The sequence below is a fragment of the Lucilia cuprina genome, chromosome 3 (genome assembly GCF_022045245.1).
Source record: "Lucilia cuprina isolate Lc7/37 chromosome 3, ASM2204524v1, whole genome shotgun sequence".
NCBI classification, from domain to species: domain Eukaryota; kingdom Metazoa; phylum Arthropoda; class Insecta; order Diptera; family Calliphoridae; genus Lucilia; species Lucilia cuprina.
Window position 1 is genome coordinate 51,899,250 of NC_060951.1, and position 23,477 is coordinate 51,922,726.

The 23,477-nt window shown below is 27.1% G+C and overlaps 1 protein-coding gene across 2 annotated transcripts in view; it reads left to right on the forward strand.

Annotated features, from left to right (window-relative positions):
• The first annotated feature begins 15,254 nt into the window (after window positions 1–15,254).
• Window positions 15,255–23,477, forward strand: part of LOC111686304 (transcription factor Sp9) — a 57,983-nt gene continuing 49,760 nt past the window's right edge. The window contains exon 1 of one of the 2 annotated variants that reach the window (XM_046947574.1): window positions 15,255–16,643. In XM_046947574.1, the coding sequence (XP_046803530.1) occupies window positions 16,530–16,643 (114 nt within the window). In that variant the 5' untranslated portion in view covers window positions 15,255–16,529. The remainder of the gene's footprint in view (window positions 16,644–23,477) is intronic. The other variant, XM_023448660.2, reaches the window with a different exon arrangement.

A 23,477-nucleotide genomic window follows, 5' to 3' on the forward strand; every position in this document is an offset into this window, starting at 1 on the left:
AGAGATCCTAAGCTGTCATCAAGAAGTCTGTCAAATGGTTTTTATATATAGCTGCTCCTAAGATCTATTAAGACTGTTATGTAGCTAATAAAAAGAGGCCCCAAACATTATTCTAAATGTAATTAATAATTTCTTATCACTTACAATACTTAATCAGACATCAATAAATTTAAATAATTTCAATCTTGAACAGCTGTAGAAAAGGACATACACACAATCGATTTGCCCTCAGAAACAACATAAACGAAAACCAAAAACAAAAAAAAAAAAAAAAAAAAAACAAACTTCAATATCAAGTGATGATGTTTGACATAAACAAGCGTTGCATTTCATCAAGTTAATTTGCTTAATAACAATTATTAACTGGGTTGCGCCTGTGCAACCGCTGTTAAGCATTTATGCATGGATTGGGCTATAAAAATACAACAAACTTAATAAAATAATGAATAAACGGCATGTGTTTTTTGGCAGATGATTACTATGTGCAAGAGAACATATAAAAATATTAATGATTGAATAGATGAATATGTGCCTGATTGGATAATCAACCAAAAATGATTTGTCAAGTTAAGGCTATAGAAAATTTTATTACCCGAAATTATGATATATGACTGACAAACTACATGCAACTACTAATTTGGAAGAGTTTAAGAATTTGTGGGAGAATATAATGAAATGAAGATTCATTGATTTTGATGTGAGTAAGGGACGACTTTTTTGCATCATAACAATGTATAAGAAAACTTTAATTCTCTTATCTTGATAACAATGACCGATAAACCTGGGACCAAGTAATACTTTTGTAAAGGACTTAACTGCGCTGAATCTGGATCTGATTTAAGAATTTCTGTATCATGTCTGGGATTTGAGAAATCTTTGTGAGTCTTTGAGCCGTTATATCAGCGTGAAGGCAACTTTATTTATAAGATGTACAACATTTCCTCTGTCATCTTGACATCCGACAGTCTATCCAGTAAGCATTATAATAAAGGTTTAACATCGAAAATATTTTTGTATCTATGAATAAGTTTTTGACGATGTCTAAAAACTATGTTTCCCAACGAAGTTTTGTAAGTTGTTGAATGAGCAATTAAGATTATAGTATGTCTGTTCTAAAATATATATCCAAGGTTTTGCAATCTTATTCAATCGAGTGTTTCAATGCTAATTCCATTAGTTCAAATGTCTCGAAGTCCTAGGTAACCTTAAACTAACTTCCCTTCCTCATTTATTTTGAGGAAGTTTCTAGTTTGTCGATCGTTAAAGTTAAATGCCTCTAAGTGACTCAATATCTTTATATAGCAAGTATGACCAGGCGCGGATCCACGGGCGAAAAGGATGCACAAATGGTAAAGAGATTATTGCCGGAAGAGATGTCAGTTAGTGCTCTCTTATAGTTTAACACAATCTTTAACATTATCGTTTGATATTACTGAAATGCATCAGAAAATATAGTCAAACCTATTTATTTTTTGAAATTTCCATTTAGAAGCGGAATTTTTTACTACAAGCTAGTGTTATTATTGGGAATATGATATAATATCTTAGTTACTGAAGCCCTCAGTTCTTTGGGAATGACGACAAATTTTGAGAATTGTATTGATATATTTGAACTATCTGGAAACAGATCCGAATGGAATTGGATGTTAAATATTTAGACATTTCCAATTTCGATAAGATTTCCTCAAAAGCATTATAAGTACGAAAAATTTTAAAGAAAGTTCAATATGTCCAAAGGAAAAATGTCATCTATTAGAAATATTGTCATATTTTACAAAAGATTTAGATATATTTGGTAACTAATACGGTAGACCTACGCCTATTATAACTATCTGACTAAACGCACTTTCGTGAGAGAAGCCAAACTTTAATTCGCTATTTAAACTCACTTCAGACTTATTTGTATTAGTCGGAACCAAGTAGATTCATTCACGTCTATTCCCCATATTCATAAATGCTTAATAAAGTTACTTATGTATCTGTAAATAAAAATTTACATTCTATACATGACCTTCAATATACGTGTATATATAAATAGGTATAAAGTATGTTTTATGGATTAGTGTTTTTTTTAAGAAAGTGAGGGAATCGAAGTTTTTATTATATAAGAACGAATTAATTGATTAGTTTCAAAGTTTTAGGTAAACAAATTATCTTGATATTTAATTTAAGATTTTAAAAAGAACATTTTTACATCTTGGATATATATCCTTTCTATATATTTCTTTTCACGGTCACTTTGTCTAAAGAATATCTAGACAAGAGTTTATTTAGGCGTAAGGAAAGGCGTTTTTAAATGTATGTTACTTTATGCTTAGTATCATAGGCTGCAGTTAAATTTTTTGAGCATTTCCTTTACACTTTTTAAATCTTGTCACCAACTTCATTTCAAACCTATAATATCCACAACGCACTATACTGAGTTCTAAAATTAATTGAGCTCATAACTGTGATTTATTATCTAAAGGAATATTTATTTATGTAAGCTATAGAGTTTGAGTGTGTTTTATTGAAGCATCATAACACACATATGAAGAGTAGAACAAATATTTCAAGATACATTGTAACATGTCGCGCCATCTGTTGTGTTCTGGTCAATTTGTGTGTTGATGTTTAATTGGGACGCTTTGATAAATGTGAGTGAGACGGAGAAGGAGGAGGAGGGGGTTTTTTCAACTCGCACTAAATATCAGATGTTTAAGTTTTTGTTTCTGTTTCTCTTGTTACTCCAACCACATACACTTACTACTATAACTTGGGCTTTTTCGTTAAACAATTCATTTGTTAGACGTCTACGACCCACTTCAAAGTGATTTACGATTTTTTGACACGCCTTTGCCTAGCTAGAGAATTTTAGAGCCTTCGAAGTTGAATAAAAAAAAAAAAAAAAAAATATTGTAGTATAATATGAAAACATTCTAAACATTTTCAAAATAAAACTCGTATTTGAATGAAATGATGTTGTGGTTGTATAACGCAAACAAACAGAATTTTGTTTTTCAAATCTTCTTTTGAGAGAAGTTTTCTATTGTAAGCATTACTATAGTGATTTTTATTTGTTTTGTATTTAACTGCAAATTCAAAAAAACTACTTGACTTTTTAGTCAAGTATCAAGTGTCTGTATAATGTATATTGTATTAACTTTTAGTTGCAAGAATTGATATTGGACAGCGACAAGATGAGGGCGGTGGAGTCCTTTAGGCATAAGGGAGGAAGACTGATAGTGAGATGTTTTCTAATGTGTGTGTTTTGTATTGGATATTGTAGGCTTTAGTTAAACTCATTATATGGCTAGTTATTGGATACAATTTAACAGAACTTTAAAAGACTTAAAGAATTAAAGTTCTTTTTTAGAAAACTTATTTAAGGAACTTTTTTCTATGAAAGATTTATCGATTAAAAAAAAAATCATCAGGTGAAAGTTTTTCTATGGAAAATTTGTCGAATGAACATTTTTTTGTAAATAATTTGTAGAAATTTTTTTTTTCGAATGAACGTTTTTCAATAGAAAACTTAACGATATGAAAGTTTTTTATAGAAATATTGTATAGAAATCTTTTGCTAAAGAAAACTTGAAGAATAAAAGTTTTGCTATAGAAAATGTGTAGAATAAAAGTTTTTCTATAGAAAATTTATCGACTGAATGTTTTTCGAAAAAAGCTTTTCTAAAGGAAACATGTCGACTGAAAGTTTTTTATAAAAATCATTACAAGTGATAGTTTCTATTGATAAAAAACTTCTCGAATGAAAGTTTTTGTATAAAAAACTTAAGCAGTGAAAGTTTTTCTATAGAAAACTTCTCAAATAAAAGCTTTTATAAAGAAACCTTTATAAATCATGATATAGAAATCATGACAAGTAATAATTTTTTAAAGAAAACTTCTAGAATGAAAGTTTCTGTATAAAAACCTTATGCAATGAAATTTTTTCTATAGAAAACTTCTCGAATAAATTTTTTTCTAAAGAAAACTTGTCAAATAAATGTTTTTTCTATAAAAAGCTTGTCGAAAAATTTTTGTTCTTTTCAAATTATAGTTTTTTGTGAACGAATTTGTTGAGTAAAAGTTTTCTTTATTAAAAACTTGCCGAATAAAAGTTTTTCTATATAAAATTAAAGTTTTTCATTAGAAAACATTTTTTTTATAAAAAAAATTTGACGAATAAAAGTTTTTTATAGAATGCTACTCCACCAAATATTGTTGATTAGTTTTCTAAAGAAAAGAAATTTGTCTAATAAATGCTTTTCTAAAACTGAATGATACTCCACCAAATATTGTTGATTAGTTTTCTAAAGAAAAGAAATTTGTCTAATAAAATCTTTTCTAAAACTGAATGATTTTTCATAGAAAACAAAAAAAATATATAAATTTTTCATTTAAAAATTTTGTCGAATACGGTTTTTTTTTGTGAAACATTTAAATCCTTTATAAATCTGGTTGCTATATGGCATTTAATGGTATTTTTAGTAAATAAACTTGTACTCAAAACATTTGATAACCATAAAAATGGCCTTAAGTTTAACATTGAAAATTTCTTTACTTATTTTAGTTGTGGTCTGTCTGTCAGTCTGTATGACCAATGTACCGCCTCTACTTCTTTTTAATGTATTCTCTGCTTTTATTTTAACAAAAGTCCTCTGGGATTCATTGTTTTCTGTGGTTATTTTCAAGATTTCTGACAATATAACAAACAAAAAATCACAACAATAAAAACCCCATCCTTTTTCCCTTTCACCCATACATTGCTCTGTTCGAAAAAAAAAAAACACTTTCGCTTTTCATTAAGGTTTTATTGTCTAGTAGTATTGAAATAAGTTTAATACAATTTTTGAACTTGTATTATTTTTGGTACGTTTTCTAAATTAATCGCAAATTGAGTTCGTTGTACGTTTTGTTGGTTTTAGTTTTATTTCTGTCTTTACTGGCTTTTGTTTGGTCCATTATTATGAGTATCATTATTAGTTTTGTAGTTAATGGAGTCATTTTGGGGAAGGAAAAACTAAAACAGATTTTTATTATTTTACTTTGAAGATTTTGTTTCGTTAAGCTTTTTTTTTTTTGTTTAAATTTTTGTTATGTTTGCAATGAAGTAGAGGTTAAATATAGTGTAAGCTTTAGGAAATCATAAATAGTTAATGATTATTAATATTTAAAGTAACTGGTGTAATTTAAATTTATATATTTTTATGGTGTTTTCGGCTATTTCAAAGTAATTGCCTAAACTATAATTTTTTTGTATTTAAATATGACGACTTAGTTATGTATGTAGAGCATGGGAATATTTGTTTGTGATTAAAGGTTTAGTTTGAAACTAATATCCGGCTTTTATTGTAACTTTCCCTATGGCGTTTTTGTAAATGTTCTTGTTTTGAGGGTGATTTTAAAGATTAAATAAATTAGTTAAATTATATTTTAGAATGATTTGCTATGGAAAACTTTTCGAAGTAATATATGTTATAGAAAAATTTTTTCTACAGAAAACTAGTCGAAGTTTAGTATTTTATAAAAAAAGTGGAGAGAGCAAGATTTTCTTTGAAAGTTTTTCTATAGAACACTTGTCGAATGAAAGTTTTTCTATAAAATACTTGTCGAATGAAAGTTTTTCTTTAGCAAACTTGTAGAATAAAAGGTTTTCTATAAAAACCATCTCGAATGAAAGTTTTTTTTTTATAGAAAATTAGTTGAATGAAAGTTTTTCTACAGAAAACTCGTTGAATGAAAGTTTTTCTATAGAACACTTGACTGATGAGTGGTTTTCAATAGAAAACTAGTTGAGTCAAAGTTTTTCTAGGAACATTTGACTGATAAATGGTTTTCTATAGAAAACTTGTCGAATGAATGTTTTTCATAGAAACTATTCGAATAGAAGCTTTTCTATAAAATACTTGTCAAATAAAAGTTTTTCTATAGAAAACTTGTCAAATGGAAGTTTTTCTACAGAAAACTTGTCAAATGAAAGGTTTTGCTATAGAATACTTGTCGAATAAGAGTTTTTTTTTTTGAATAGAAAACTTTTCAAATTAAAGTTTTTCTATACAAATCTTGTAGAATGAAAGGTTTGCTATAGGCGACTCGACAACTGAATGTTTTCTTTAGAAATCTTCTCAAATAAAAGTCTTTCTATATAAAACTTAACAAATGAAAAGTTTTCTATAGAAAACTTATGGAATAAAAGTTTTTCTAAAGAAAGTTTGACAACCTAAAGTTTTTCTATAGAAATTATATTAAATGGAATATAAAAAACTCGTCGAATAAAAGTTTTCTAAATATTATTTATTGAATGAACTTTTTTATAAACATCTTGTCGAATTACAGTTTTTTCTATAGATAAATCGAAAGATTGTATTTCTGTAAAAAACTTGTCGAATGAAATTTTTTCTATTAATCATTATTTAAGGAAAGTTAAAAACTGCATGGACTTATAAAATAAATACTTAATAACGATGATTTTGAAATAGAAAATTCGTCAAAGAATTATTGTTTTTATATAAAACATATCGAATAAAATATTTCTATGAAAAATAACATCTTCTTAAATCTTAAACATAATGGTTTAAATAATACAATTACCAATTTTTTAAACAATTATCCTTACTGTTAAACTTCAACCTTATATTAACTGATTTACTGCACATTATAATTGTGAAAAACTTTTAACACAAATAACGCCCATTATTTTCAACAACAATAATTTTGTATTTTCAATATTATATTTTTTGTGTTCGAAATACATATGAAAAAAAACCCTTTTTTATTCGTAATTAGAAAACATTTATAGCTCAATTAAATTGACAAAAATACAGACACACAAACCCAAAACATTTCCGTAAAACACCTACAAAATGAAAATATCTGCATTAGCACGTAACAATTAAATAAATAAAATGCAAAAAGTCAAAAACAAAAAAAATTATTCTGGTGAAAATTAAACCATTTAATGATGATAATGATGTTGATGGCGAAGGCAATGAGGCAAACTTGTAGCAACAATTATTATTTTGAACTTCAACATGATAAAATTTTCATTATTATTTTTTGTTTTCTGTAATTTTAATTAAAAAGCGCAATAATAAAAATAAAATTAATTAAGCAAATTTATACGTGAACAAGAGTTTGAAGAGGACTTCAAACAAATAAAATGGAATTGAAATTTTATGAACGAAAAAAAAACATAAAAAATATATAAAGAACTCAGTGTAACAACACGTCAACACCCCGAACAACAATAAAAATAACAAAAAATATGACAAAAGAACAAGTGGCTCATTCAAATTGAAATGACACAACTTGTATAATTAAATGTTGAATGAAAAATTTAATAGAAATGGAGAAACAGAAACCAATTTAACTTTGAGTTTAAAGTATCAATTAAAAATTTTTAGAAATAAATTTTTGAATAAATTTTATAAGGATTTAAAGAATTTGGGAATTATAGTAATTAAAGTTTTAAAACTATGAAAGACAATTAAGGTGAGTTTTCTTTATAAGAAAAGTTTTAGATAGGAAACTTATCGAAAAAAAAGTTTATTTTATGGAAAACTTTTCAAAGTAAGGTTTTTTTGGTGAAAAACAAATCATACGATTTTTATAGAAAACTTGTTGAAAAAATATTTTTTATTTGTAAAAATTTAATTTTCGTAAAAAAATCTTGTCGAAGAAAAAAGCCTTTCTACAGAAAACTTGTTGAATAGACGTATTTTTATTAAAAAGAACTTTAAGACGTTTTTGTACAGAAAACGTTTTTAAATAAAGTTTTTTATTAAAAACATGTTGTTTTTTAAATTTTTTTTTACAAAAAACTAAATGACACTATTTTTATAAAAACTTATAGATAGAATAATAAAAAAATTCTATAAAAACATATAGATGGAAGGTATCGTCGAATTTTAATTCATAAAAAATTTGTCGAATGACAATATTACTAAAAAAAACTTGGCGATAAAAACGTGATGAAGAAAATATTTTCTTTAAAAAACTTATTTATGAAATTTTTTCCATATAAAAATTGCTGAAGGAAAGTTTATATGTAATAATCTTTTCAAAAATAACCTTGTCTAAATAAACCATGAAAGAAAACATACCAAAGAAAAGATTTTGTATAAACAACTTATTGAAGAACGGTTTTATATAGAAAACTCGTCGAAGAAAGTTTTAATTAAGGAAACTCGTCGAAGAAAAGTTTTTCTAAAGAAAACTGTTCAAACAAAAATTTGTCTAAATAAACTTAAGAAGAAAACTTTCGAAGAGAAGTTTTTTTTTATAGACAACTTATTGAATAAAAGGTTTTGTATGGAAAAATAGTCGGAAGAAAGTTTTTGTAAAGAAAACTCGTCGAAGAAAAGTTTTTCTAAAGAAAACTGTTTGAACAAAAACTTTTCTAAATAAACTTGAGAAGAAAACTTTCGAAGAATTTTTTTAATCAACTTATTGCTGAAATGTTTTGTATAGAAACTAGTCGAAACAAAGTTTTTGTAAAGAAAACTCGTCGAAGAAAAGTTTTTGTAAAGAAAACTGTTTTATAAAGAGAACTGTTTTATAAAGAAAACTCGTCGAAGAAAAGTTTTTATAAAGAAGAAAAACTTGAAAAATAAAACTTTCGAAGAAAAGTTTTTGTATAGAGAAGTTATTAAGGAACATTTTTGTAAAGAAAACTTGTCGAAGGAAAGATTTTTTTAAGAAAGTTTAACATAAAACTTCGTGAATAAATGTTTTTTTAGGAAACTTAAAGTTAAATCATTGTCAAAAGAAAACTCGTCGAAGAAAATTTATTTTTTCAAAAACATCTTAATTTAATTGTTATCCATAGAAAACTATTTGAATAAGTATATTTCTATAGAAAATTTGTTTAATAATTCTTTAATAAAAACTAATCGGAAAAAATTTTCTAAAGAAAACTTATTGTATGAAAGTTTATTTTGCAGAAAACTTGTCGAAAATTTGCTGAAGATATATTTTTCTAAAGAAATCAGATTGATTTAAGGTTAATTTTTCTGTAGAACACTTATTAATGGAGGAGGAGAGAACTTGTTGTTTTCAAAGAAAACGATTTTTTATAAATGAAACCTGGTCCAAGGAGTTATTCTACCCAGCAAAAAAAAGTGAAAGTAAAGCAGAATTTATTTTTTGTAGTACTGTAAAAGATCTAAAATACTAATAATTTTAATACAGGCTTGTCACATTTGATTCCAAAATCACTACTTCTGAAGTAGTTTCTAAAATGTAATTGCTTAAGAAGTTGCCGAGTCGAAACATTTGTTTTCAACTACTTACCAGCCTTAATTTATTGAAAGGGTATTGTAAGTTTAGTTATTTGATTTTTTTTAAACCCACATAAAATGTAAATTTTCCAAATGTAATTGCCTTTTATGCTGATCTAAGTTTCTCTAAATTCCTTTTCAACAAATTGTGTCATTTTTTTAATGACACCATTCCTCCAAAAAATTGTGGAAAAAAATAATTTTTTTTTTCAAAGACACACCCAAAAGCATACACCCCCTAGAAATGAAACTGAAAAAGTGTGTGTTGGTATACACATGGGAATAGTATTTGGTACGAGTATGGGTTAAAAAGGAGGAGAATGCCAATTGTGTAGACGTACACACATGTATACAAACACATAATAAAGTGCGTGTTAGAAACTCATAAAAAATTACTAAAAATAACTATATAAAAACCAAATTTTTCAAAGAAAGTCGAAGGCAATAGGAATTTTAAGAAGAGTATGAGTAGTAGACAATAATACCAAAGATTAGTACATGCAAAGACATGCGTTAAGTACAAGTGGTTTGAAATTTTCAAACTTGTTGTAGACGAGTATTATACAATATTTTCTGAAAACAATTTTTTTTTTATTTTGGAGAAAAAATATGGAAAATATATAGTTTTTTTTTTCTTCGTTGGCAAGTTACCACCCATTTTTTTATTGTTGTATTCAACTTTAGATGGTGGCATTGTGTTTATGTACAAAAATTATACAGTTTCAGTTTATTCCAGTTTTTTTCGGGTTCTTTATGTTGTAGAATACATATTTTATTAAATTTTTATTTTTTTCTTAGTTTTTATTTTGGGAATGTTGTAAGAAGTAACAAAAAAGGCATCAACATTTGACGCACTTCAAGCGTAACCATGACGCATGCGATATTAATAGGAATGTTTTTTCTTATTTCTTCTTATTTTTGCTTAACACATTTACATATGACTGAATGTATGAGAGAGTATTTTTTTTTTTGGTTTTTATGGAGGTTTCATTCCAAAGTTTCATGCTGTTTGTGTGATAGTTAAGACAAAAGTAACTTCTTAATCTTGATGTCTTTTTAAAATAGAAAATTTGTTGATTTTTTCTAGAGAAAACTTGTCGAAAAACTGTTTTTCATAGAAAACTTATAAATAAACAGTTTTCCATTGAAACTGAAATTAAAACTGGTCGAAAGGACATTTCTAAAGAAATCTTAATGAAAAAAACTTTTCTATAAGAAAAGAAAGAAAAATTAATTAAAAAAGCATTTCTATAGAAAACTTGTTGAAAATTACTTTTTTATAGAAACTGGTCAAATAAACAGAAATCATAGAAATCTTGTCGGAAACCAGTTTTCCAATGAAAACTTGTCGAAAACCAGTTTTCCATAGAAAACTTGTCGAGAATCACTTTTTATAGAAATCTTGTCGAAGATAACTTTTTAATAAAAATCTTGTTAAAAAACAGTTTTCTATAGTAAAACTTGATGAAAATACCGTTTCCTAAATAAATACAATACAAGATAAACAATTTTTTATAGCCAGACTACTCAAAACAAGTAGAAAACCCGTTTTTCATAGGAAACTTGTCGAAAACACTTTTCTATAGAAAACTTGTCGAAAACACTTTTCTTTAGAAATATCGTTTTCCATAGAAAGCTTGTCGAATAACAGTTTTTCATGGATAATTTATCAAATAACAGTTCTCTATAGAATAAAATTTGTCGAAAAATAAGTGTTTTTAAAGAAAACTAATGGAAAACAAGTCTAAAAACAGTTTTTCTGTTAAACAATTGTAGAATGGCACTAATTGTATAGACAAAATAAAATTATTTTTAAGAAAATATTGTGTGGAAGGAAAGTGGTTTCTATAGAAAACATATCAAACGGTTAATTTAAAGTTTTTCTATATAAAAACATATTGAAAAAAGTTTGTCGACGGAAAATCTTTGTATAAACAAATGTCTCATGGAATATTTTTCCAAAGAAAACAAGTTTTAAAAAAAAAAAATTAAATTTTCTATAAAGAATTGTCGAAGAATAGTTGTTTTATTTAAAAAGCTTATTATATATTATTACAGAAAATTTGTGAAAATATATATAGAAAAACAATTGTTTCTAAAGCAACTGTCAAAATCAAAGAAAATACCTTTTCCCTTACCCCACATACAAAAAAATCCTTAAATCTTTTAAAGTATTTTTACTACACTTTTCTAATTTCCTATAGGCCATTTAAGTACTTCCACTTCCAAGTTCAATTGAGTAGCATTATAAACAGCATGAAATTTTCCAAATCTTAAAGACATATCATAATCCAACAACAACATCAACATTTTCACTTTTTCCTTTTGCAGAAACATTTTTCATTTTGTTTATATGATTTGCTTTCATCTTTATAAGAGTCTTCTTTTGGTTATAAATATTTTGCTTATTTTCCTCCCAGCATTCAGATCTTCTACACATGCGGAGTTAAACTACGCCTCTTAGGCCCACCTCAATCACCCGGTTGGAAAAGTTTGTTTATATGCTGCTTATAGTTGTTGTTCTTTTTGTTTTTTTTTGTTATTTTTGCCTTTTGGTGGCAAAATGATTTGTTGCTCATGATCTCTTTTAACAATTGTCTATGTAAGAAACAAAACAAAAAATTGTTTACCAGCAATTGTAAGATATTTGTTACAATTTTGTGTGTTTTCCAAGTGTATGGCGTTTTTCTGTTGCTTTCTATTACATACGTGGCCAAAAGGAAACTGGCGCTTGATTTGTTATAGATGTACTCGTATGTATGTAGCAAGTATGGAGGGGAGAATGTGTGTGTGTGTCTAAGTATGTATTGTTGGGCTTGCTTCAAGAAAACAACCAACCAACCTCCTCCTTTGGCCATATTCATGATGTGTATGATTTTCTTGTTTAGATTTTTTTTCGTGTGCAAAATTTTCCTAAACTAGAAGTTGGCTAATTTTCAATACGAGTCTTAAGTATTTGAGAGTTAAAGTGTGAGGGTTTTTTTCTTTGATTGTTATTTGAAAATCTTTTGAGGGCTTAGAACACGTGCTATAGTTTATCTTGTAGAAGTTGAAAGTAGATTTTATTTGAAAGATTTAAAGGAAAATTGTTTCCATAGTATATTAATATAATTAAAAATTGGGGGTTTAGTTAAAAATCTCATATCAGAACGGTTTGTTTCTTAACATGTGCTTTTTTATAAAATTAAGTTTATAAGTATCATGTAGCGTGAACTTACATTAATGCTGAAAAATTGTCAACAAGTGCCAAATGTTTTATAGAAAAAGATTCTAGATTTTTGTATATAGTAATATCTCTCAAATGATGGAATTGATTGCCATCTTAGGCACTGGTTAAGGAGCGCACATCAGACCCGATAGAGGCCTAGGTGTATTTCTTCAGATATACATACAATGGATCGACTCACTCTCTAACGTGTTTCTGTTACCCCCAAAATATACCTTGCTTTGTCTGGCGATTGCCGTTCGTGAAATAGATCAAATTTTTATTTCATATACATAAATGATATCCCATATATTCAATATAGGGTGCCACCTGGGGGATGTTACCTTGTTGAAAGACCCCATCTTGATCTTGAATTATTTGACAAGGGGTCTAACCAGACTTTACCTGGCTGATCATTTGGTTGAGGTTCCTTTAGGATCCACTTTGGGGCTGTGGGAATAAGTTCAGTGCTTTTGCCGAATGATAACAGATACCCCACAGAGGAGTGACTGTAGGACTAAGCGTTAAAAATGAGTTGGTGTTAAATCTATATGATACAGGATGAATGTAGGGATATACGGATTTTATCCGCCTGTATATGGAGAGTGAGTGTGTGGAATGATTGAGAATTGTGCTGGGTTGTTAGGTGATGGATTATTTGATAGACTCGTATTTTGGTCTACCGAATAACGTCTCTAGGTGCAATTGGCGACTTAAGGCCATCCCATCTGCGTGGTTGTAAACGGAAGATCTCTGTTTTAGATCTCGGAAGTTAAGAAAAGGGGCAGCAATGGTTAGAGATTAGATAGCTCGAGTAGTTAAGCAAAATGCAAAGATTTACATTGAAAAGACCTCCGTGAAATAGACCAACATGCAGGTGTTCACATAAAGCCCTTCGACATTCATCTATGTCTCTTTAGAGCCTGTTGCAATTCCTATTGTGGGAATTGAATCTACAACCTTCGAACTGACAGTTGTGAACACCAATCTACAAAAAGCATCCGTTTATAACATATCGAAACATTGATCGTTGTTCTAGCTAAAGTGACTTTTAATGATTCTTAGACGATCCAGCCATGTCTGTCCGTCTTTTTTGTATGTTCGTTGAAAGCTCGATATGGAGAAGCTAGTGTGCTAAATCCAAAAATATTCTATATTAATATGTTTTGTTATTTGTTGAATATTAAGGCTTGAACTAAAATTCCAAAAAAGGAAGTAACGAAATTTTTCTAATGCACCCAAAACTCATCAAATCGATGAAGCAGTTTTAAGCTTTTTAAATTTACAATTTATATCCTAATTTTAGGAAAATATTCTCATAATTTTTTTACAAACATTTTGTGAGAATAAAATGTTCCAAATTTTTAAATTTGTAACATAATCCTCACATGCCACAAAATTCAATTTTTGTCATAGACAAATTCAAACACAAACACACAATAGCGACAACCACAAGTTGACAATGGCCATTACAAATGCGAACAATAAAAAAGGGACACAAGGACATGATATTGAATAAAACCAAAAAAAAAAAAAAAAAAATAGACAAAGTCATTCAAAAACCATAAATTATAGAAAGTGTACTAAATAAATATTTAACTTAAAACCTTTAATAAAAAAATTTTACAAACATAAACACATGTATTACATACAAACATAGCAGGCGAACAATAAAGAGTTAATAGAAAAATAGCAAATAAAAGATTAAAATATAGAAAAGAAGAAAATTAATAAAAATAGAAAAAACAATAGAAATAAAAAGAATTTGTTTTGTAAATCAAACAAAAAGGATAAAAGGAATATGCTTCTATTAGAGTGTGAGAGAGAGGGGGGCATGAAAAAACTAAACTGAGAATATTTTGTATTGAAGAGAACATGATTGTAGCATGAGAGTAATTTAAAACCGGAAACAGGGGTTATTATATGAAAGCAATAGTGTTGTGTATAAGAAGAAAAGAGACAGTTATAGCTAGTGGTCTTTGTTGTTAAGCGGCCATCGTTATAATTATAGGTTTGATGATGCTGCTATACAATTGGTTGTTTCGCCAGCACTAATACTAACACACTTATACGCCATGGGGCGTCTACTTAAAGTAAAAAAGGAAATAAAACAAAGTAAAAACGAGTTTTGTGTTATAAACAAAGAGATAATGGCAAAAAGGAGAGCATTTATGTGCAAGTGTGTGTGTTTGTGTGTATTGAGGAGTTTTTATGAATGAATTGTGTGTTAGTGTGACTTGGGGTGATAAATTATTGTTTTGTGGATTTTCTTTGGGTGCGACTTTTTCCGTAACAGAAGAGAGTATCTAAAGGTTGGAGAAGAGAGTGTTTGCTTGAGAGTATTGTTAGGTATGTTGGGTTTTCAATGGTTGGGTCGGTCTGCAATTGTTTGTTGTTGTTGATATTGTTAGTAGTACTGGTTTTTTGATACCGGTATGTTTATAAATTTTATACAATTTATTAATGCACAACAAATAAAAAACAAAAACAGAATAGAGTGAAATAAAAATTTAAGCCATAAATAATACGAATGGGAGAACAACTATAGCAAAAAAACGATACAAGTTTAACGAGTTTTCAAACACACATATACATACATAAACTCATACAATTGTACACATACATTTTAGTATCTGTGTGTAGTTTTGAGATATTGGTGATTATTTTGCATGATTGTTTGTTTTTTTTTTTGTATTTCGCTGTTTTCTCTTTTAATTTTGTATAAGGCAAACGTTAATGCTGCTGTTTTATTGTATATCATATTGTTTTGCTGCTGCTGCTGTTGGTGGTGGTGCTGTCATTGTTTCTGTTGTTGTTGTTTTGTATCGTGTTGAAAGCTTTTTGTTTGCCAACGTCTCATGCGAAACAGTTGCAAGTACAGAAACGATCAGCTACGACGATTTTCAAATTTGCGCGGATAAAGTAACACACACAATACAGGAATAAATAAACAAAAAACAGTATAAACAACTTATACACTCAAAAAATATTCTAACAGACAGCAAAAACGCATCCATTTTGACTGGCAAGCAAACATCAATCAAATGATTGTTACAGTTTTTCCACAAGAAAACGAAGTAAAAAAGAACAAAAGTGCGAGTGAATGAAAGAAAAAAAACCTAAAAAAGGAAACAAACCCTTGATAACGTAATCAAATACAAAAAAAGGGTTAAATTTGCCACATACTGAGTTGCTATCTATCTCATCATATGTGCGTAATTTGGCAGCTCACAACACTCTAGTGTTAGAAAACAATTCTCTAAATAAACAACTATTTATTAACGGTTAAATTAATATATTACTTTTAAATTTATTTAAATTAAAACAAAAATAAAACTACTAAAACAAGTGTTTAAAAATTACATTTTATTAAAACAAAATTCTTATTTTTATTAAAAAGAATAGAAAAAAGCGCCATGCAGTGAGCAAATAACAACTAATTTATTTACCACCTGTCATCACTCCTCATCAACAACTTACACATGACGGATTACTATACGGTCTAACAAATTTCAAAAACAAAAAGAAAAATCTAACTAAAAGAACAACAATTGCAGTTAAGAATATACTTAATAATCTTTAAACACAAAACAAACAATAGTTCATTCAAACTGTGGCACAAAAAGAAGAAAAAAATCAAGTTTTATTTTTCTTAAACCCCGAGTGTGAGCACACACAGTAAGAGGCCAATAAGTTTTTAGCAAAATCTTTAACAAAAAAAAGTGCAACAATAGCATAACCAGCAACAGCGCTTAAGTCCTTTTAATAAAACAAACAACAAAAGAAAATTATTACATTAATTTAAAACAAAAACTAGGATTTTTTGTGTAAAAGTAATTTCTGAAGAATTTCTTAAGAATTTTGTTAAAATTTCGTTTTAAAGAAGTGTTTGAATATAAAAATAATCAATCTTTATTTTGTGTAATATTTTCCTTAAAGTGTTTTTCTACGGCTATGACAATACTTCCGGTTTAAATTAAAAAAAAAAAAAATCAAGAAAAATTTTAATAAATTACAATATTTGACATTGTTGTAGAGAATAAAAATTAATTAAAAATTCAACAAACATGTTAACTGACATGACACCGACGGCTGGTCAATTATATGGCTCACAAATACCCACCATGGGCATGAATATCACTAACATAGCAACACATTTACAAAAGCCAACTGTTAATCCGGTAAGTTGTATGTGTAAAATAATAAAGAAATTTTAATGTTTAGATTTTAACAGGATTTGAAAAGAAAATCTTAGAATAAATATTAAATTTTTGAGAAAATTGTAAAGAAATTTTTAGCTTAAATTTATTTAAAACCATCTCGTAGTATTATCAAAAAGGGTTCTATTAAACTAATAATTATTTTATTTAAGCTTTAGAAGATTCCAATGATTGTCAACATATATATTGTCAGGACTAATATTATCAAAAAGGATTCTAATGAGTTCATTATTATTTCGTTTAAACTTTAGATGATTCCAATGATGTCAACACAATGATGTCCTGATAATATCAGGACTACTGATCAGTACTTACAAATGTAATAAATTATTTCAAAGCAGCTAAATTGTTGTAAAAATTAAGGAAATTAAAAGGACTCTGCTAAGAAGCGGACTCTCCATTTTTAAATTTTAAGGAGTTGGATTAGTGTGATCTGTTAAACAAAATTGAAAAAAAACTGAAGTTAAATTTGATTTCATTATCGATGTTTTATCGGAATTGAGTTGGCGCTTTTGGCCTTTAAATGTAATTAGTTTTTTGAAGAATTTGTAAGTTATTCGGGTTTAGAATAGAAGTAAATCATTGGTTTTACATTAAATCGATTAAAATAATTTTTTTTTGTTTTTTTCTTAATAAATTCCTCCAATTATTGGATTTCAAGACAACCCTGATTATAAATTTCCTTTATATTTAGATTCAATCAAAAAATTCTTAAATCTTAAAAAGATAAGCACGATTTTTCATAAACACATCGTTATTAATCTTACTTTTTTTATTACAATCTGAAATCGTTTAGAAATTGGTCTCAAATTAAGAAATCAATTCTTGAAATAAGAACACATTGGTATCATTTTAATACTTAAATCAATATTATTTTTAACTCAATTAAAAAAAACGAAAATTCCAAAAATATAAGATCAAATTGATGCCAAAACCTTACAATAAAAGTTAGAATTTAAAATTTTGTAATTAATTGATTTGTATTTAAATTAATCACTTTGTTGTACTTGATTACTTTTTGATTTGAATTAAAAAACTACTAACTTCTTTTATAACAAATGTCACCAGATGATTTTTGATTAAAAGCGGAATTTAAATGATTCAACGAGATTTCTCAAAAAAAATCAACTTTTGGAATTCTATTGAGAACTAAATTTTATTCTTATTTTAATCTCTCAACATTAGTTTCCTAACTATGCAATCAGTAGTTTTAAGTATAAATTTCTTTAAAAATTAGTTTAAAGATCAAATTCGCTAGATCAGTAAAATATAAGTGTATAATTTTAGTTAAACCTTTTGTAGAGTAAAAAACGTTCTAATATTTTTTAAAATTCACAACTAATACGTCTATGAGGATTCTTTGGTATTAGATTTGCCTTGAATTAACAAATTTTGATTCATTAATATTAGATAATTTATTTTTAAGCAAAGAAATCAATAATTTTGATTTGATTTTTAAATTACTTTGAAGATCAACTTTGCAAGATCATTTTGAAGAGTAAAACTTTTTGGATTATGAATTATGTATATGTGTAAAATATTTTTATCAAATAAAAAGGATTATTTTAACAACAGAGATGGTTTTTTTGTAGCTAAAGCGATAGAAAATAAATGTTACAAAATGCCCGCAGCCATAATTGCTTCACGATTTATATTTTTATCATCAAAAAAGATGGGTTTGTAGTGATTTTGTCATGCCGTGGGTAATGTATCGAAAAAGTATATTTCGGGTCCTTTTTAGAATCTAAGGCTATGCGTCCTGTTAAAAACATTATACGATAAGTTCAAAATGGAAGTATATATTTTCCAGACATCTAGTTGCTTGTTTTCTTTAGGATCAAACTCGCAACAAAAATGTTTGACTCTTTTATCCACAGAAGGTATTTTTTAAATATCGGCATAAGAAGATGTATTTGATAGTACTCTTACATGCTCATATCGCTATTACCCGTTTAATGAAATTGAAATCAAATATCAATTAAATTTACTGAGTTCTTAATTTAGACGATCTAAGATATTACTGCTGACGTCGCAATGTGCTGTGACCACTTGTATCAAATTTTTAAAACTTGTGCAAATTTAATACCATTACTTATTACTTGTTAATCCGACGGAAAAATTGCAGCTGGTATTATATGATAAAAAACTTTATCAAATCGGAATACAAAGTGCTCACAAAAGTATTGTATTGTATCAAATATATCCTCCTTTCAAAGTAACTGACTTTAGCAAACACAACGTTATCTATTTGGATCTTAAGTTGTAGTTAAAATAGATGTCTTTCTATCTCCTATCTTCAACGCCTTTTCTCCAGTTTCGCACATTAATGATGTTACTCAACTTTATTTTTTAATTAGAGATTTAATCGTTCTCTTTAGCCTCTTTTCTCTGGGACATTCTTAGTCTAATACCAAAAGGTTAAATCTTAAAAATTCCACAGCAAAACCTAAGAAATTTATAATTTTGTGGAACATTGCAAAAATTCAGCATTAAAATAAAAACTGTGCAAAAAAGAAATTGAAAATAATTTGCAACAGAAATAAACCATAAATTCCATACTTCAGGTATTCAAACATTTAACGCCCTGGCCCCGTTTAATGTTAAAAATAAATACTCATGTACAAACAAACTAGAAAAACTTAATCGATTTGTTACACCTTATTGAGTATATCAAGTGGAAATTTTATGCTTTAACACACAATAAATCTAACAGAAAAAAAGCAAATACAAAACAAAATATAAAAATTGTAATAGAAATAGAAAAAAACCCTTGTACCGTTTTAAACATCAAAAAAAGATTAAACAAACAAGATATTGGCAAATTTATTTAAAAAAATGTATAACAATCTTTATTCCTGTTAGTTATATAAAACCTCATCAACATTATTTAAATCTCTAAGAGAGAGAAGAATAGAAAAAGATCAGTTACGCTTCTTAACAGGATATTGAAATTAAGGTGTGAAGTGGTAATGTTTTCCTTTTCTTCTCTCGATCGCTCTATCTCTTTGTTATCTATGTTAAACACACAATTGTTAAAGATGAGTATTTTTGGGTTTTCTCAGATAAGATTATGACTTTTTCAATGATCGTTGTTGTTTTTTTCTTGCTACTTAAATTGTTATAAATAGCAAATGATGAGTTTTGATAAGATTGTTGAGTAAGATGACTACTAGAGATTTGATTGATTTTTATTGCTATTTTTACTAGACAGAAGTTAGTTTTTATTGTGTTAGTTTTATATACGAAAAGATTTTCAGATTTTTGTAAAAAAATTAAACATGACTTATTGATTTTCTTGGTTTAATAATCTATATTTTTGTGGTAAGAAGATTAAGGATATACGCTTATTGTGTTTTTATCATATTTGAAATCATTATTAGATTTTGTATGGGAAATATGAGATTTTTTGTAACTGTTGAAAATTTTTAAGACCTTTAACATAAAATAAGCAAAATTGTTGCAATAACAACTATATATACCTCGAAGTTTGGGATTTATATCGTTTAAAGGAATATAAGGAATTGGGATCAATATAGAAGAGTTTTCTATGTTTCTTTAGTTGAAGTCCTTCAAATGTTTGAATTGATTTTTAACGTATGAAGGGACAACTTGTCGTATTTTAAAATTTCAATACCAAACATCTGTAACAACATAGATTTCTTGAAGAAAATTATATTTTTCTAGCTTTTAGATTCTATCGAGAGACGTAAGAACATATCAATTATCTTGAGTTTTTGAACCAGATATTACATCCCTCAAGAACAGCGATTGGAAAATTCTAAGAAACTTTCTTCTAGAAAACGTGTTTATGAACTTTGGATGAAAACTCTTTTTAAAGATCCATATATACGATTTTTTCATCGCAGTTCTTTCTTTCGGTCACTACGGAGGACTTGAGTCGATTTTGGACTATTTCCTCGGATCAGACTACTAATCGGATCAAACTAACTAACCTTATAACAATTATCTTTTTAGATCTTTTAGCCATGTCTTAAATAGTTTTTCATGCGCATATATCTTGAGCTCTGCTTTTCCAGCTTCACACACTTAAGATGATTTTAAAGATGTTCCTTAACTTGATATTTTCATTGGAGATTTTATCGCACTCCTTAGTCTCTCTGCGGCATATCAGAAGATATTTATTGTTGCATCTTTGTCATATATACGTACAAGAGGCATAGCTAACCATGATGAGGAAATTGTTATCGTTATAAGTTCATACGAATGATAATGTCATCATATGTTCTGTAGAAAGTGAGTTTTATACACGCCTGGTACCAAATTGATACCAAAGTGTTTATACATTTTCAATAAAACCCGTTGCCAACGTACGTCAACAATATGTTATCAGACAAAACTACGTTGTTCAAATTTCAACAATCCGGTTGTTGAAATCTATAATTTCGGTACATTTCTACCAGTTTTTTCTCTCTATGTAGCTGTATGTTAAAAAGGTCACACGATCTCCAGTTTTTACATTGTTTAACTTTCATTCACATTGAGCTAAAGGTCATTCTGCATAATCGTATCAAAGTTGTAGGTAATTCCAAACTCCGGCAAGGTTTCGAAGGGTTTTGTACAAATCGAACTACCAAAAGTGATCTTATTATCAACATATACTGATATATTTATATCAGGTCGTTCCGGAACGAAGATCAAATTTTTTTAGGAACGAAGAAAGATCAAATATGATAATATGATATTTGATTTAGAGTTTTACCGAAATCCTATTAGAAAAGGAAAGAAAAACTCATTACTTGTTCTTTTAGAACTAATCCTGAGCTACAGTTTTTTGAAATAATCTAAATGATCATGTATCTTACTGATCGACTTGGAGAGCCAAATGTGTAAACTGTTATAAAAGTGTCATACTGCCGGAATTTGATTCTAAAATAATTATCATTACGAATTTCTTATTTTATTCAATGAGAATAAAAACTAATTTTCCCTAATATTTCAAAATTATTATAAAACTAACAAACTTTTAAATCTAATCTACTAGAGTAATTAATTGAATAAAAACGTATCTATAAGCATTATAAATGCACTCATAAATTTTTAAAAAACATTTTTTTTTTAATTTTTCCCAAGTAATTTATCATTTTGTTTTTGTTGTTCGTTAACTTTTAAACCTTATTCTTTCAACTTTGAAAAAAACTACATTTATTGAAATATTAAACTTAATGTGTGTAAGCTTTAATTAAAAAGAAAAAATTTAAAAAAAAAATACTTCTACAAAATCGAAATCATAAGTTAAAACTACTAATATATAAAAATTACCAATAATACAAACACACTCATAAATATATAAATTATCTGATGTATAAGTGGATTTATATGTGAGTTTTGCATGAAGTAGATCCCTGTGTGTGTGTTTTTTTTGTATGTTTAATGTGGCCTGAACATGGCTTATATGTAGTTAGTAGTTGTAAATAGCGTTTAAGCCAACTTTTAAACAGACATTTCAGAAAGAAACAACTTTGAACTTGGCCGCTTCGATTGTTGTTAAATGATTGATGTGTTATTAATTTTTTTCTTATTCTTCTTCTGCTGCTGCTGCCATCTTTCTCTTACAGTTTAAGTCTTTCTCTCAATATCTATGTTTTTCCCCCATTTCAGTTTGTATTATAAATAAGCCGCTGTTTTTATTTTTATACGTCGTAATATGATACATGTTTGTGATATATAAACGATTATGAGTTTGTCTATGAGTTTATGTTTGATTTTAGTTTTAGCTAGACCTTACTAACTAGTTTAGATTTTTTTAATTTTATAAATATGTGTGTTTTTGTTAAGAAATTTTTGCTTGAAGCTTTTACTTGTTTCTTAAGCGTAAATGTCTTTAAGGCTTTTTACACACGCTGTGGCTCATGTTTCACTTTTTTTAGTTTATTTCTAAAAAGTTGTTTATTTTTTTTTATAATCATGTTGTTTAATAATTATTATTTTTTATAGGTTTTTAGTCTTTTCTAATAATATATTCCTTGCAATCTGCTGTTTTTTTGTTTTAAACAAAATTTACATAACTGGTCTGTTTTAGTGTTTAGTGGTTTTTAAGAATTATTGGAAATTGAGAGATTTATTAAGTAATGACATAAGTTTAAGTAAACCAGAGTGTTGGATTTTAAAGTTTTAATGTTAAAATGTCATAATATTTATTATAGAATGGTGTCGAAGATGTTAATGTTAAGTGCGTTTAAGTTATTTGCAAAAAAACGAAAAAAAAGGAAAAATTTTAAAAAGTTTTCTTTAAATAGAGAATTTTGAACATTTGCTATTAAAAACTTTTTAAAAATATTGCTTCAAAAGAAATAAAAGATTTGTTAAAATAAATAAAATTTATTTTGAAATTTTTCTACAAAAAAGAGAATTGTCAAAATATTTCTGTAAATTTCTTTTAAAAGAAAAATTTCTATAAAAATTTTCTCTGGAAAAAATTGCTATAAAAATATATTGTTCCTCAATTTTTTTATAAAAAGAGAATTTTCTCTAATAATTTTTACAAAATGAGAAATTTCAATATTTTTTATAAAAAGAAAATTTTCTATAATAATTGTAGAGAATTGTCTATTAAAGAGTATTTTCTCAAAGTTTGTCTTTAAAAATCAGAAATTTCTCGAAAATTTTCTATAAAATTTTCTTAAAAAATAATTATCGCAAACATTTTTATAATAAGAGATATTTTTTATAATATTCCAAAAAAAAGAGCATTTTCTCTAAAATTTCGAAAAAAAAAATTTTAAAATATTTTCTATAACAACAAAATTTTCTATTAAATGTTTTATAAAAAGAAAA